This window comes from Panthera uncia, chromosome D4 (assembly GCF_023721935.1).
Source record: "Panthera uncia isolate 11264 chromosome D4, Puncia_PCG_1.0, whole genome shotgun sequence".
Classification (NCBI taxonomy): domain Eukaryota; kingdom Metazoa; phylum Chordata; class Mammalia; order Carnivora; family Felidae; genus Panthera; species Panthera uncia.
In genome coordinates this window covers 14,165,728-14,183,474 of record NC_064807.1, presented here as the reverse complement: position 1 = coordinate 14,183,474, position 17,747 = coordinate 14,165,728, and the positions used below count along the sequence as shown (strand labels likewise).

Here is a 17,747-nt window from a genome sequence, read left to right as displayed (position 1 = left end):
CCCTCACCCACTACAGGAGCCATACAAAAGCAGAACTTCCTGGGGACAAAACTCCACTTAGGCTCCTGCTGCTGGAGACTCAACTCCTCCTGGCAGGAGCCCTTGAAACATTTATGTGAAATAAGCCTTTTTTAAAATACTAGTTTATCCAAACTCTGGGCCAAGGAACACATTTGAGTAGAGGTGACATAGAGGAGAATTCACTTATTTAATGCAATGAAATATGAAGAGTTAAGGGCTACAGTGAGGCAATAAATCTTAAAAGTTATCAATTAGATAATTTCTGCTAAAAACCTAGATGTGAGAACCAGGGGTAGTGACTTCCATTTAAAAGCAAACAGCATTTTAAGCACCCACGTGTCCTGAAACTCTTAGACCAAGACATCCCTAAAGCAATGCTGGGTGCAAGCCATGTTACACCCGTTCTTCCCCTCACGTAAAATATTTTTTAGGATGAAATCCACTTTTAAAATATTTGATTTTTAAGGAATCGCTACACCCAAATCTTCTAGTCAGACAATCAAAAACGACTCCAAACATTGCCAAATATCCCCTTGGGGGTAAAATCCTCCCCTCCCGGTTGAGAACTGCTAATACAGAGGACTTAGTCCACTTCTTTTTTTTTTTTAATTTTTTTTTTTTAATGTTTATCTTTATTTTTGACAGAGAGAGACAGAGCATGAGCGGGGGAGAGGCAGAGAGAGAGGGAGACACAGAATGTGAAGCAGGCTCCAGACTCTGAGCTGGCAGCACAGAGCCCAACGTGGGGCTTGAACTCATGAACCGTGAGATCACAACCCGAGCCGAAGTCAGATGCTTGACTGACTGAGCCAGCCAGGCGCCCCATAACTCAGTCAACTTCTAAAGTCAGACCCCAATTTGTTGTGGCCTGTTGCTGTTTTATACCAGCTTCTCCCTCTCTTTGGTTACTATGGTAACGTTAAACATAAGCTCACACTATATTCTTGGTAAACTTTTCTGTTATGAAGAGAAAAGAGGCAGGCTACAGATTATAACAGAAATATGGGTATTTACCTATAACGCTTCTAAATTAATAGCTGAAAAAGGCTTCTTGGTTACTTGAAACACAAGGTGTAAGAAGTTTCTAGATACTAAAATAGGCTTTTCAGTGCCTGAACATAAAATCTATTTGTCTAGATGCCTGGCTGGCCCACTTAATAGAGCATGCAATTTCTGATCTCAGGGTCCTGAGTTCAAGCCCCACGTTGGATATAGAGCTTACTTAAAAATAAATGAATGAATGAATGAATGAATGAGTAAATAAAGTTTTATACGTTGTATTCAGCAGTGGATAACATCCATAAACAAGATAGGTAACTATAAAAATTAATACAGCTTTGGGCTCAGATGAAGGGAAGAGGACTTTTTGAATGAATAATACAAGAATGAGAAATCACTGTAGGAGAACAGGACAACATGGCTTTGGAATGGAATCAATTTGCATTTGAATCTGAACTTTCTGATCTTGGGTAAAACATTTAATCCCTCTGAGCCCAGAAAATAGGAGGAAAAAAAAAAGCCTCTTTTGTTTCTTATCTTGAGGAAGGGGATAGTCTTTTACCTATCTGTATTTCCACTATACCTGGAAAATAATGTCAAGAAATGAATTTTAAGTAAAAAATGTCAAGACTCCTTTCTTCTTTAAGAAATCATTCAATATTTGTAAGACCTCTTGCCCTTCCAATAAGTCAGCTCCACACCAAGGTTATTTAAAGGATCCATGAACGACTTGGGACTGACCAGGCATGGTAATGAATAGGTTTCTTTTTCAAAAGTCAAAAACAGGGCCCTTGAACAATGAGGTTTTATACAAAAAGATTTAGACTCGTCCTCATCCACAATTCTTACATTTGTAAGTAATCTTTAAGCCTAATAAGAATTCTACCATTTGGGTATCACGGGAGATGTTGGTATAGCACCATAGAAGCCCTCCACCAGAGAGGAGCAAGATCAAAATACAAGCCAAAAGGAGTGGGGGATCCTTCCACAGAATCGCCTTCACCTCCGATTGGCATAAAACAGGGTGGTGGTTAATCTTAGCTCTTTTACAGAGAAGAAAAGCTGTGAAAAGCTGAGCATTCTCTTTATGAGCCTTTCACTTTATTTCTATAAAGACCTGAAGATCTGAGTATTCAATGATAGTTAAAATTACCTTACATCAAAGGGTCGTACCAGTATGTTAACATCACACTAACAGGCAACCTACATTTTTATCCCCTCATCCCATTCCCCTCCAGCAAATACACAGTTTCAACTCTTCCCTCTTCTAGCTCTGGTGAGGACATCTAGTCTTTTCTGAAAAGTCTCAAGGAACAGCCCAAGGTCGTTTTCAGTAATTAGGAGAAACTGTCATAAAGAACATGCTTATAAAAGTCCCATAGCATATCACCTCACTGAAAAGGAAAAGGAAACATGAAACATTTTCTGCCAAGTGCAAATATAACACAATTTTTGCTTCCATCGTCAAAATAGATTATTCTGGAGGAGTTTAGATGTCTAACTCTTTTTTGGGTCTAAAATTTGGGGTTAGATACCATGGGCAATGGAAATTTGCTAACTGTGTGCGGTTTTGGTAATTTACAAGTATAATGAATGAGATAAAAGGGCTTCGATTTTCCCAAAATTCAGAACACTACTTCATTCCAAAAGAGATGTCACCTATAAATTGCCTCCCTCTTTTTAAATTTTACATTTGGTTGAACTTTCCCCTATGTACATCATTTGGTTACATAATCTGTGGCAAGGGACAGCTAGACAAGGAATATTCAACACTTTAACCAATGACAATGTTCAGGGTGCTGGAAAATGAATCTTTCCACAAAAGACACATCCAGTGTCAAAGAAAACCTCTTATATAGATCCTGACAAAGGACAAATTTAACGTCTAAGTGAGATCAACTTGAACAAAACATTCAAAATTTCTGAACAAGTTATGTTACCATGAATACCTTTCATCAGTGGACTTAAGTCACTTACAATGTTGGTAAAGTGTTAATATGCAGAGAAAAGCCACGTGGATATAGGTGAGTTATACTCTCTACGACACTCCCAATCCTGGGTTGGAGTCAGAAGGCTAGGCTTTCCAAAATGCCTAATGTGTCATGTGTTTGGTGTAATCTGAAATTCAAGATGTTCTGGGCCAGGCTGGTGACTTCCTACGGAACATGTTCAGACCTTGTTTTAACTAGCAGTTTCTTAGTCTCTTATAAGTAATCATTTGTTCTACATTAGCTTGGGCTTCTTTATTCCTAAAGATCTTCCATTAGGCTTGAATGTCTTGTTATCTGTAATCAGGTATTTACACAGTAATATGTTTCCTTTATTTTGCACTCATCGTTAGCTATTCTGTGGCTAACCCCATCTGCCTTAGGGTGACGTGGAACAGCAACTCCTGAGGTCCTCTTAGCCTTCATCTCCTGACCCACCTGAAGTTTCTCAAAGGGCTCTGGGTCACTGTACTACCTAGGTAATGACAACATTATCATGAGTTTCCTTCACCTCAATGACTCCAAGACAGGCCAGAATTGCTAACCTTTGGGTCTAGGTGTCCAAATCCAACCATTCTTTTTTTTTTTCTTTTCCTTTTTTTTTTTTTTTTTTAAGATTTTTTTTTTTAATTTAAATTTACTTAAGTAATTCCTATACCCAACTTGGGGCTCAAACTCATGACCCCAAGATCAAGAGTCACATGCTCTTCTGAATGAGCCAACCAGACGCTCAAAGTTACACCAACACTTAGAAATCACTTTTTTTTAAGATTTTTTTTTTTTTTTTTTTTTTTAAGTAATCTCTACAACCCAATGTGCGGCTCAAACTCACAAGCCTAAGATAAAGAGTTGCATGCTCCATCGACTGAGCCAGCCAGGTGCTTCTAGAAAGCTACAAATCTTATAGTAAGCCTATAAACTAAAACTACATGGTTTATAGCACAACCAGCTATAGAGAACATAGTAGAAAACACAGCTAATTCATTCATGGAAATTTAGCATTGGATAGTACAAACAGTTGCCAAATTCTCTACTGCTAATTTGGGCCAGTTAGCATAAAACTCATCGGATTTGTTTAAAAGTATCTTCTTTTGGAAGGAAATGCTGAAGAACATGAGGAAATGACTGAAGAAGAGGAGAGAGAAGCTCATGTATCTACTGAAAAGGGGGTCAATTACACCCATGAACGACTTGGGTGTTCTGCTCTCAAAGAGTAAACAGGAAAAAAAATCTAAATAGCTGAAGTCAGACTATCCTACCTAAAGGCTTTTACCTCTCAGTATTAAAAGGAGTATTTTATGCAAAATAAATTGCCCAAACTAAAACATTCAAAAATGTCAAATATTCTCAAGAAAACAATAGCTTGAGCCCTCCATACTTCAGGTAACACTTCTTCCCATAAAGGAAAAAGAAATGAATACATTGAAGGAACATACAACTACTGAATAGCTAAAAGAAAAATAAAGCAACAGGAGCAAATGTGTTTCAAAGATCTACTATATAGACTACTAAATTAAAACTCATAGTATATGTGTAAAAAAACTACTGCACATATTAATGTTAATTTTTATATTTAAAATAATCACTTTTCTCTTTTAAGCAGCAATTATCCCCCAGTATGATTCTTACTCAGTTGAGCTAAAGGATATAAGGGAGCAGCACCAGGATGTACATAGGCTGATAAAAGAGAATCCCAGAATTATAGAAAAAGGGTAAGGTACTGAGGGATGAGAAACAAAGTCCAGTACCTTTTCATTTGCACCCAAATCTTCAAAGAAATGAAACCATAGGTTATCAGTCTAGCAATTTATTTGATACTCGATCTAAACCATTTCAGTAATCTTCATGGATAGAATTAAAAGGTCACACCCCTGGGGCGCCTGGGTGGCTCAGTCAGTTAAGCATCTGACTTTGGCTCAGGTCATGATCTTGCGGTTTGTGAGTTTGAGCCCACGGTCAGGCTCTGTGCTGACAGCTCAGAGCCTGGAGCCTGCTTCTGATTCTGTGTATCCTTCTCTCTCCGCCCCTCCCCCACTTGTGCTCTATCTCTGTCTATCCAAAATAAATAAACATAAAAAAAATTTAAAGAAAAAAAGGACACACACCCCCCTCCCCGGGTGACAGATGAAAGCTACACTTGAGATCACAGCATAATGTATAAACTTGAGGAATCACTGCGTTGTACCCCTGAAACTAATGTAACATTGTGAGTCAGCTATACTCAAAACGTAAAAATAAAAATAAAAACATCAGACTCCTTTCAAGACTTTGGTCAACTTTGGTAAAGATGATCCACAATAAATATTATTACCTGGTTAATGGGAGACAGAATTTTGCAAAACAAACTCTCTCCTCTCTTCCCTAACCCATCTTTTATGAATAAGAACCCATAAAAATGGTACATTATTTATAGGAGAATGGGGTGGACAAGGATGAATCCACTTTATAAAGCAGGAATAAACTATGATACATATATTATTGATAAAGTAATTAAGAAATATAACTCACCATTTTTTAGGCTTTGACAATGGTTTATATTTGCTGTATTTTACACGCCATTCAAGAACTTCTTTACAGCGCTGACAAACTCCATCATGAAGCTTTGCATTAATTTTCTTAAAAACAAACAGAAAAACAAATTAAAAATTTCACTTGTGAGCCAGCATTGCAAACCCATGAAAAAGGCACATAAGAAATTTAACTTTTTTTTAAAATAGTAACCTATGGAGCGCCTGGGTGGCTCAGTCAGGTAAGCCTCCAACTTCAGCTCAGGTCATGATCTCGCAGTCCATGAGTTCAAGCCCTAACTTGGGCTCTGTGTTGACAGCTCAGAGCCTGGAGCCTGCTTGGGATTCTGTGTCTCCCTCCCTCTGCGCCCCTCCCCTGCTCACTCTCTGCTTCTCTCTCAAAAATATACATTAATAAATGAATCAATTAATTAATAATAAAATAGTAACCTAAATTTAATTGGTGTAATATTTTAAGATACAATAGGTGTATGTTTTTTTACACTATGTATTTTTACATGCATTACTCAAGTTGGTTCTTTTACAAAGGCAAAGATTCTTAATGAGGTGGAGCTCAGAATTAACCTTTTGGCAGGAGTATATGTTTTTAGATTTATTTATTTTGAGAGAGAGAGCGCAGGGGAGGGGCTGAGAGAGAAGGAGAGAGAGAGAGAATACCAAGCAGACTCCGCAATGTCAGGACAGAGTCTGATGCAGGGTTTGAACCCACGAACTGCGAGATCAATGACCTGAGCCAAAATCAAGACTTGGCAGCTTAACTGACTAAGCCACCCAGGCACCCCGGCAGGACTATTTTACAAAGTCCTCCCCATTGATTCTGATGTGCACAAGTGTGTGTGTGTGTGTGTGTGTGTGTGTGTGTGTGTGTGTGTTGAATGTTTATTTATTTACTTTTCAGAGAGAGACAGAAAGAATGCAAGCAAGGGGCAGAAAGAGAGGGAGACATAGAATCTGAAGCAGGTTCTGTGCTGATGGCGGGGCTCAAACTCACAAACCGTGAGACCATGACCTGAGCTGTAGCCAGATGCTGAACCAATGGAGCTACCCAGGCTCCCCCTGATGTGTACAAATGTTAAAACTCAAATTTGTACAGACAGGATATGTGCATTTTACTGCGTGTAGGTTATATTCAATGAAAATATAATAATAAAAACCTAATTCATATTTTAAGCCTACTGTTTCCAACAATTCGAACTTTACCACTGAGAAACAAGAAAATACGCCGAGAAATTATAGTCCCAAATTGTCAACCTGGAGGCGTGTGAGCAGAGACCAGGATACCTGAGAAAGGAGTGTCAGGGAGAAGCAGCTTGAAGCAAAAGGGTACTCAGTCTTCAGCTGTAATTCTGTATTCTCACAGAAAGAAAAAATGTTTTAGAAAACTGATTTCTAATCTGATTCCTTCAGAATAGAAAATAAATGTGTGCTGGGAATATCTGTGGTGGGAAAAGGGCTTTATGAGAGGGAAAAACCCCATTTTTATTAGGGTTTTCTTCTCAAAATGTGTTGGGAAGTTAGGAGGATGAAAAAAATTTTAATGTGTCATGTGTTCTCCCCACCAGTTTTATATTTTATAATATATTCGTGTGATTCAGGACCTAGACTCTATATTCTCACTAAGTCCTCTGAGAATTCTCTATCTTACTTTGGCTCTGCAGGCCTGGTCTCTGCCTATTGTTGAAACAATGAGAAGAGGTCATTTTATGTTTTCTTTGCTTCCTTTGTTTCCTTTTTTAATTTCTCAAGAGGAGACAGAAAAGCATCACAAAAGATGCAGAGTCTTTGGGAAGTTATCTGATGCTGAGTCAAAAGCACAATGTTTAAAGATCATCTGAAAAAAAAAAAAAACCGAACAGTGCTTGCTTGGTATTCTTTAAAGTTCTACATAAGAAGGTAAAATAATTTGACACAACATTTACTCAAAGAGAAAATATTTCAAGGGTATGTTCAAAAATCATAAATTAAGCTGTGAATACGTTTTGTTTGATTTTACTTCTGTGGTGAAAAACATATTCTGTTACTTATGAATTGTGTGTTGGGTATTCCTTTCTCCCAAACCTAGATGTAGAGTCCCTGGAAAAACAAATTCTGGGGGCACCTGGGTGGCTCAGTCAGTTGAGCGTCTCACTTCGGCTCAGGTCATGATCTCTCAGCTCATGGGTTCGAGCCCTGCGTCGGGCTCTGTGCTGACAGCTCGGAGCCTGGAGCCTGATTCGGATTCTGTGTCTCCCTCTCTCTCTGCCTCTAACACACTCGCATTCTGTCTCTCTCAAAAATAAATAAACATTAAAAAAAATTTTAAAAAGAAAAAGAAAAACAAATTCTACATGAGGCTGTATTCTTCGCTTATTGTGGTCTGTTACCTGTTGCCAAAAAGAAGAAAATCTGTGTCCAATACTAAACTCTTATCAAACTCGATACTTAGCAGTCCCACATAAGGCTTTCTAAGGAATACCCAGAACTAAAGTTTACATCTCATCATTTGCTCTCACTGCCCTCTGGTGCCTGGAATTTCTTACTAAAAGCATTACTTATGGCGGGGGGGGGGGGGGGGGGGGGGGACACGCCTGGGTGGCTCAGTTGGTAAGCAACCAACTTTGGCTCAGGTCATGATCTCATGGTTTGTGAGTTCAAGCCCCGCATCAGGCTCCGTGCTGACAGCTTGGAGCCTGGAGCCTGCTTCTGATTCTTGTGTCTCCCTCTCTGACCATCCCCTGCTCTCTCTCTCTCTCTTTCTCGTTCTCTGTCTCCCTCAAAAATAAACACTAAAAAAAATTTTTTAAAGCATTACTTGTATTTGCCCAACTCTAAGAGTCATGGGAACAAGCTAATGACTTGAATTATGACTACAATATGAATGTGATAGGAGCTAACTAGAATATTCTTAGAATGCAAAACATTTTGTTATTGCAATTTTATTATATATAACACACTCTGCTTGTTAATCAGGGAGCATTATTTAGTTTCTTGTTTGTTTCTGTATCCAATTTCTGACCAGTTCATCTTGATTTACAAAGCTGCACATTGCTGGGCAACTGGTTTCTTCAGGGTGGATCGGACAGTAGAACAAAACAGGTCTTTGTGGAAACTTGTCCTGTGAGGGATGTGTGAAGCAGTGTAAATGGAGATGTGGTAGAGAGTTCACATGACTAACAGGCACTACTACAAAATTAAACTTGATTTTCACGTGTTAAGAAATGAATGAGAGTAAGAATACAAATGCATGGTACTTTCACTTAAAAATAGTTGCAAAAAGAGAGAAAATTACGTACTTCTGTTTTACCATATTTTGGCAAACCAGAAAAAGTAAAATCCAGAGATTTGAACGATGAAAGCTAATCCTAGTTCTAGGAACCATTCTGCCTGGAGCAAAGATGACGATCTTACCTTACTCACACCTATGTTTACAACTAACCCTGTTTTGGCAATTAATTTTAGCATATCCCTCCTGGTAGAAATCATAGGTTATTAAGGTTCAGATTTATGCATGCCCAAATATAAAATCAAAACTTAGTTTTGTAAGTATAAAATCCTTTAAAGATCATTTTGTTTAACAAGCTACTTTCCAGATCTTTGAAGGAAGAAAACTTCATGAGATTCCACTGAACTTAGGTGGAACTTAGCTAAAGAAGAAAACCTTGTTTATCAACCTTTTTTTTTTTTAGTCAGAATAAATTTAAGGTGTATCAAAAGACACTAGTAAATGTTATTCCTGCAGTAAACATTCTATTGTCAGACAATGCGTCTTTTGTAATATAATACAGCAATCTCAAGAAGAAATTAGATGAGGACATTACCACCCAAGAGGCAAACTGCAAATATAATATCTGTATCAACATGGTAATACTGCAAAATATTGTATAAAATATAAAGTGCCATTTAATAGAAGGAAGATACTATTATGGGAGAAAGGAATTTGAATACCACTCAAGAATAAATAACTAATAACTTTCATTAGGATTTTTTTGTACATCATATTTCTTTAAGAAATGCTAAAGGTAGGGGCGCCTGGGTGACTCAGTCCATTAAGGGTCCAGCTTTGGCTCAGGTCATGATGTTATGGCTCATGGGTTTGGGCCCTGCGTCAGGCTCTGTACTGACAGCTCAGAGCCTGGAGCCTGCTTCAGATTCTGTCTCCCTCTCTCTGCCCCTCCCTTGCTCACATGCTCTGTCTCTCTCCCTCATAAATAAATAAACATCAAAAAAATGTTTTTTTAGTGTTAAAAAAAAGAAATGCTAAAGGTAAACAATGGTATATTTTTCTTCCCTTCATTAATTAAAAAAAAAGAATTAAAAAACTATTTAAAAAAAATTTTTTTTTGTTTTTGTTTTTGTTTATTTATTTTTGAGACAGAGAGAGACAGAGCATGAGCAGGGGAGGGGCAGAGAGAGGGAGAGACAGAATCTGAAGCGGGCTCCAGGCTCTGAGCTGTCAGCACAGAGCCCGACGCGGGGCTCGAACTCACGAACAGGAGAGATCATGACCTGAGCTGAAGTCAGATGCTCAACCGACTGAGCCACCCAGACGCCCCAAAATCTAAATTATTAAAAAGAATAACAATTCTAACTGCTGCTGAAAATCCATTTCCATGAAATGGCCTTGTTCTTCCCCGGCATTACCCCGTCCTCCAAAATAAGGTTGTGGTGCTAATATAGTTACAACAGTATTACTCCAGAAAACAGGATTTTTATATCCTATTTATATTTAAAAGTATATATTTTTAAAATTTTCTATTAATACCCCTTAGACAGGATTAATAATCTCTAGATTTGGGAGCAAGAACTTATATGACTAATAATACTAACATAAAAATGTGTCTTTTAGGTTGTGACTTTCAAATCAAAAACTGTTTTAAACCCTTTTAATAAATACGGCCAGAACATTGTTGGGCATACAGTATCTTCAAAATAAACACAACCAAAAGTAGGTGAGGGAATCAAATTACAGGGAAAGTGAGGGTAGACAGGGAAGATGATGAAGCCGGTCAAGAGCACAGCTAGGAAACACACCATGAGTGATGGACCACAAGTGAGATCCAAGGTTTCTTAGCCAGAGCTTTCTAGCAGCCAGTAAAACATGAGCTCCACTCCCCTACCTGCTTCAATGTCTGTAACATGCCCAAAATCCAATTTCTCGGAGGTAGCACAACTATTCTTGCTACTGAAACCTAAAGTCTGATCTTTCCCAAAAAGGAACTCATAGGAATAAGCCACGGTCTCAAAAACACCCTTACAAGATAAAGCGGTTCACAGAGCTGTTTTCTACCAGGGTTCTCAAAGTAGTCTGGTGTTACGTAACGTCAAACACAGTGAGGTAAAAGTTATTCTCAGGAGTACAGACGCCTGATATCAATAGGATCTATAGGAATGCACTGCATATAATAAGGCCATCATAAATAGTATTTCTCTTAAATGAGTTCTAAAAACATTCACCTTTATTATGAAAAATTTCAAACATGCAGAAAATTTAAAGCAATAGTAATGCACAGCCACATACACATTATCTAGAGACAATTATTAACGTTTTTAACCTGTTTTTGTGTGTATACTCTTAAACTAAGTTGCAGACATCATGACCCTTTACCTCTTGACCATAATATACCCTAGAATACTTTCTCCTAATTAACCACACTGCTGTTACACTTCAGAAAAAATGAAAAAAAACTCTCCAATGTCATTGAGTATAGCCAGTCTACCTTGAAATTTCCTCACCTGCCCCCTGCTACCTAAATCAGTATTCAAGTACTGTTTGGCTGTTATCTCTCTTTTGTTCTAGAAGGATGTCCGTCTTTTATCCTCTTTTGCACTGATGTTTTTCAAAATTCCAGGCAAGCAAATTTGTCTGATTCTGGATTTATCTGATGCTTTATTCCTGACGTAATTTAACTCATTGTTCTTTCTACCATATTTCCATAAAATGTAAGTTAGGTTTAAAGGCCTGGTTAGATCCAGGTTTAACAATTTTTTGATAACGCTGCTTCTGCACAATTCATATTACTCCCACCAGGAGACACAAAATATCCAGTTCTCATGGAGTCAGGGATATGAAATTGGACTTGGATAAGATGGTGACTGTCCTGAGCACTTCAAATGATAAAGATTAGTAACAATCTACGTGGTCATATCAATATACTGTTCCACAATAACATTTCATTTCATGGTTTTAGCACCCACTCAAGACCCTTTGCCTTGGGACACCTGGATGACTCAGTCCACATTGCCAGCATGGAGCCTGCTTTGAGTTCTTCTTCTTCCCCTTTCTCTACCCTTCACTGCTAAAGCTCACGTTCTCTCTCAAAATAAATAAACTTTAAAAAAAATTTAAAAAGACCTTTTGCCCGAATCAATAATTTTGTTTATTTAGTAACCTCTATACTTACTTATTAAGTTATTTAATCAATCAATTAATTAATTTACTTATTGAGAAAGTAAGCAAACAAGTAAGCTCTATGCCTAATGTGGGGCTTGAACTCACAACCCTAAGATCAGGGGTCACATGCTCTACTGACTGAGCCAGACAGGTGCCACTGAATCAGTCACTGTAAATGCTAATTCTATCATTCTTTGTATACTCATTAAAATTTTTTTTTAATTTTTTATTTTTAAAAGTTTTTTTTTTTAAGTTTATTTATTTTTTAGAGTGAGAAAGCACAAATCGAGGAGGGGCAGAGAGAGAGGAGGCAGAGAATCCCAAGCAGGCTCTGTGTCATCAATGTAGAGCCCAACGTGGGGCTCAAACCCATAAACCATGAGATCATGACCTGAGCTGAAGTCAGAGGCTTAGCCAGAGTGCCCCTTCATTAAGTTTGTTAAAAAAGGTTGCCAGCTGGGCACCTGGCTGGCTCAGTTGGAAGAAAATGTGACTCTAGATTTCAGGGTCATGAATTTGAGCTCCACTTTGGGTGTAGGGAATACAAACATAAATAAACTTTAAAAAATAATTTAAAAAATAAAAATAAAAAGGTTAGCAGCAGAAGTCAGCTAACCTAACTCACCTAACCTAGGTCAATTCTTCATTTTTTTATTTTACATATCTTACTTTTTGTGTCAAATCTAAGAAGTCATTGAAGAATCATGAAGTTTTTCACCTGTATTTTCTACCAGAAGTTCAATAATTTTAGCTTTTAAATTAAGTCTATGATCCATTTTGAATTAATTTTTGTATGTGATGCAAAGCATTGGTAGAGTTTCATTTTAAATTAAACATGTATGTCCAAGTTCCAGCACCACTGATTTGCATTTGTACCTTTGTCAAAAATTAAGTATGTGTGTATCCATTTCTGGACTCAATATTCTATCACAGTAATCTATGTTTCTCCTCTTTCCCCAGTACCACCATGTCTTAATTGCTTTAGGGTCTTGAAATCAATACTGTGCATCCTCCAACTTTGTTCTTTTTCAAAATTGTTTTGGCTATTCTAGTCCATTTGCTTTTCCATATACATTTTGGAATCAGTTTGTTGATTTAAACAAAAAAGCTTGCTATGACTGTGATTAGGATTACACTGAAACTATGAATACATTGGGGGAGGATTGACATTTTTACAACATTGAATCTTCCAATCCATGAATACTGTATTCCTGAGATAAACCCCACTTATCTGTGACATGTTGTATTTTTATTTATTGGTGAATACAATATGCTAATATTTTGTTGAAAACTTAAAAATTGTCTAAGTTCAGTGAGAGATTCTGGTCCATAGTTGTTTCAGGTTTTTTCTTGGTGTCTAACTCAGTTTCTAGAGAATTCATATGCAGAGTATAAAAAGTTAAAATGGTAGTAAAAATTTTATATCTTGGAAGAATACTAGAATTTTAAAAATCTTGTGGAGTCAGTGCAAAGCCATATTTTTAAATGTTTAAAAGCACACTTACATATTTAAAAGTGTTTTTGTCACAAACCTAGGAAAGAGAATTATCCTAACTATAATGGAACTCAAATTTCTTACAGTTATAACTAGCCATTGGTTTGATCATATTTACCAGAACACTTTTAGGAATAAATTTTTTAAGTGGATGAATATGAAATGGGGCAGGGAGGGAAGAGGACAGAGCTCAAACTTTATTTTTTTTAATTGGTTTTTAATGTTTTATTTATATTTGAGAGAGAGACAGAGCATGAGTGGGGAAGGGGCAGAGAGAGGGAGACACAGAATCCAAAGCAGGCTCCAGGCTGTAGCTGTGTCAGCACAGAGCCCGACACGGGGCTCAAACCCACGAACCATGAGATCATGACCTGAGCCAAGGTCGTATGCCCAACCGACTGAGCCACCCAGGAGCCCCAAGAGCTCAAACTTTAGATAGAAATCCCTTTTGTATTCTGTCCAGTAGTCTGTAAACTTTGTTCATCTCCTTACTGCTTAGTTTTGCAACTACAGTGATTATTTCCCCTCAATACTTTTCCGCACTATGTATTAACAATGGTACACTATACTATACCATTTTCTTATGATAAGAATTACTTTTGTAGATGAAAAATAACTTTACTGATCAAGTCCCAAGACAACGTGCATTTACATCTAAATATTAATATTAGAAAACATTGTAATACAGATAAAGAGAAAAAGACAAGTCTCAACATTCAGAGATTCTATACTTTCCAGCATTTCAAGTATATTTACAAAAATTTGTGTTTTTTTCTGTCCATGTTGTTTTATAACTTGTCATTATTTTTTTTTCATATTAATATAGACTTTGGAAGCTTGTTTTTATTGGCTGCATCACATTTTCTTGGAGTTAAGTATCACTTAACTTACCCTATTTCCTATTATTTGACAATTTGGTTGTTTCCAATTCCTGGCTGAATATATATTTAATGTTTATTTTTATTTATTTGTTTTGAGAGAGAGAGAAAGCGAGAGAGAGGCCGTGCGCACACTCGCATGAACAGGGCAGTCACAGAGAATAAGGCAGAGAAGGAATCCCAAGCAGGCTCTACACTGTCAGCATATAGCCCAATGTGCTATGTTAACTGCTTCAGATGCTTAACCGACTGAGCCACCAGGTGCCCTTATATATATTTTCTTAAGTAAGCTCTAAGCCCAACTTGGGGCTCAAACTCATGACCCCAAGTTCAAAAGTCGCATGTTCTACTGACTGAGCCAACCAGGTACCCCTGAATGAATGAATATACACACACACACACATATGTGTGTGTGTGTGTGTGTGTGTGTGTGTATATGTATATATATTCGTATATATATTAATGTATTACATTATAAATGTCAGGAAACTTCTAATGAACTTGCAAATTCTCATCACATTATATTTACACATAACAAGTTCTAGTCCCATTTTAATAAGAGGGTAAAACTAACAAGAATTTTCTCAGAGGTAAACACCTGCAGTAAAGAAGAATTATCCCTTTTTTTCTTTATATATTTTTTATCTTTTATTTAACTGTTTAAGAGAGGGAATACAAGCAGGTAGGGGGAGAGAGAGAGAGAGAGAGAGAGAGAGAGTGAGAATCTTAAGCAGGCTCCACCCTCAGTGTAGAGCCCAACGTGGTGCTCAATCTCATGACTGTGAGATCATGACCTGAGCCGAAATAAGAGTCGGCTTATTACATTAATATAATAATATATTAAAGTATATTTTTAAATTTTTATTTTAGGTAGTCTCCACACCCAAGTGGGGCTTGAACTCACAACTGCGAGATCAAGAGTCACATGATCCACTGAGCCAGAGAAGTGCCCCTAATTATCCCTTTCTTGAATCAAGTATATAATTACATGGATATTATTAGGAAGCAAATGTCTGTAAAATTGTCTACAAAAATTTGCTTTTTTTAAAATCCAGGTAAAGATTTTTAAAAGCAAACATTGCCATTTTCCTTTTTCAAAAGGTAATTAAAAAACACTCTTGCTATAATCAACTTAATATCACATTGAGACCATCACTACTATATCATCCAGGATATCAATACTGAGTTCTACTCACTTCACACTTTCAAACCTACAAAATCTCTTTTTAACGTGATAAAGAACAGTCTGAATGTCCATTAGTCTCAGAAATACCTTATTTGGATTAAGTTACTGAGTCTTACTATTTTTATGTATTATTTCACAAAATGAGCTGGTCATGTAAATAGCCTAGAAATACTTTTGAAGTGAGTTCTGATGGTGAAATTGGTTTTATTGTCATTTAAGGAAAACTGTAAAACCAAAGTTACTATAGGCTTACTTCTTTTTAGAAAATCATTGGCTCAATATAGCTCATTACAGATTAGCTGCCAACATTTACAACGATCTGTCACAAAAAAATCAGGCCACGTCTCCTTTAAGCAAAATAGTACCCTAGAGTCTAAAATACTTAGGCGGGTGCCTGCGTGGCTCAGTCAGTTGACCGTCTGAATCTTGATTTTGGCTCAGGTTGTAATCCCAGGATCATGGGATCAGGCCTGGTGGCAGGCTCCACGCTGAGTGTGGAGACCACTTGGGATTCCCTCTCCCTCTGCCCCTCTTCCCTGCTCGTGCTCTCTCTCTTCCTCTCTCTCTCTCTCAAATATAAATAAATAAATAAATAAATAAATAAATAAATACTTGGTATACACACATATATCAAACACATGAATATTTGAGCTACCAATGGTTAATTTTTTACCATATAAAACTCTAATTAAAAGATACCAAAAGCATAGGGGTGCCTAAAGCATAGACTTCCGGCTCAGCCAGAAGAGTGTCTGGCTCTTGATCTTGGGGTCGTAAGTTCGAGCCTTATGCTGGGTGTAGAGATTACTAAAAAAAAGGAAACCAAAACAAAACAAAACAAAAAATACCTAAAGCATAAAATGAGGTCTATTTCTACTACAAGCTAAAATAATTTTCTTCCCCAAAGTCTACTCCATCTTCCATTCACTCTGTGTTAATCCTAAATCCTTAAAGCACCAATACCAAACTGAAAGAAGTGAAAATATACACAAGAAATAGTCAAACTGTTCCTCTTACTCAATATACTTACAACGTAAGTTTTTATAGTGAAGAAATAATATCTGATTCCCTCTCCCACTTTTTTTGTTACTGCTGGAATCTTTAACAAATGACATCTGTGAAAATAAACAATTGCATTTTCATCCAAAGACTGAATATAAAATGAGTCCTGATCATCCCAAACAGAGGACTATTATCTCAGTAAGTGGGTAGAGCTATTGTAGGTTACAACTATACAGAGAGGGCCTATGTACAAACTACCTACTGATTTCTTTCAGCAGCCAAGCAAACTACCCAGATTTTCACTGACAAACTTAATCCTAACACTTAAGTGGAATCACACCTGCCTACACGCAGAAACGTGCTGGTGCAATATCTTCTGGCAACAGAGAAACCTATTAAAAAACACATTTCTTCCCAAAGTATATTTATTCATTTACTCTAAGAAAAAATTAAAATAAGGTAGTGCTATGCATTTTTACAAGCAAATATTTCTAAAAGATACTAACAACCAAAACAATGCATTGATAAACTGATCACATCTTTAAAAAAAATTTTTTAACGTTTATTTTTGAGAGAGAGAGAGAGAGAGACAGAGAGACAGAGCGTGAGCAGGGGAGGGGCAGAGAGAGAAGGAGATACAGAATCCGAAGCAGGCTCCAGGTTCTGAGCTGTCAGCACAGAGCCTGACACAGGGCTCGAACTCAAGAGCTGTGAGATCATGACCTGAGCCAAAAGTCGGACGCTTAACTGACTGAGACACCCAGGTGCCCCTAAACTGACCACACCTTTAAAAGGTGTGGTCAGTTGGATCAAAGAGCACTCTGGTATGAAGATTTTTAACTCTCTCCATTTTGTTCTAAATGGCACAATTTAGGAGGATATGTTATAAATGTTAAAAAAAAAAGATTTTTATGGAAGGACCCACAATGCAATGCTAAAAACAAACGATAAGCAGAACATTAGAAGGAATAAACTCCCAACAAGAGAAATTTTGCCTTACAATTAAAACATGGGCACTTAGTATTTTAAGATAATGGGCCGCCAATTATCTTTGAGCCATTTTCATTATTAAGTATGGGGCATTTTTAGTAAATAAATAACCCAAGAACAACCCAAGAAATATTTCTATTTCTAAACAGAAAATAAATAGCTTTACTATTGGAGCAGTTCCGTGGGAAGTAAGCCTTTTCTTCCTCAAACTTTTGCCGTAAATGATCAAAATGTCAATGGTTTTATCTAAGAATAATTTTTGTATTTCCTGAAAAAAGACCTCACAGAGT

General features: G+C 37.1%; 1 protein-coding gene across 3 annotated transcripts in view; it reads right to left on the bottom strand.

Annotated features, from left to right (window-relative positions):
* Positions 1 to 17,747, bottom strand: part of CD4H9orf85 (chromosome D4 C9orf85 homolog) — a 124,950-nt gene that overhangs the window by 82,084 nt on the left and 25,119 nt on the right. For all 3 annotated transcript variants that reach the window (XR_007461057.1, XM_049646672.1, XM_049646657.1), the window contains exon 2: positions 5,517 to 5,623. Coding sequence is in view for 2 of the 3 variants with exons in the window: in XM_049646672.1 (XP_049502629.1) it covers positions 5,517 to 5,623 (107 nt within the window). In the remaining variant the exon portion in view is untranslated. The remainder of the gene's footprint in view (positions 1 to 5,516; positions 5,624 to 17,747) is intronic.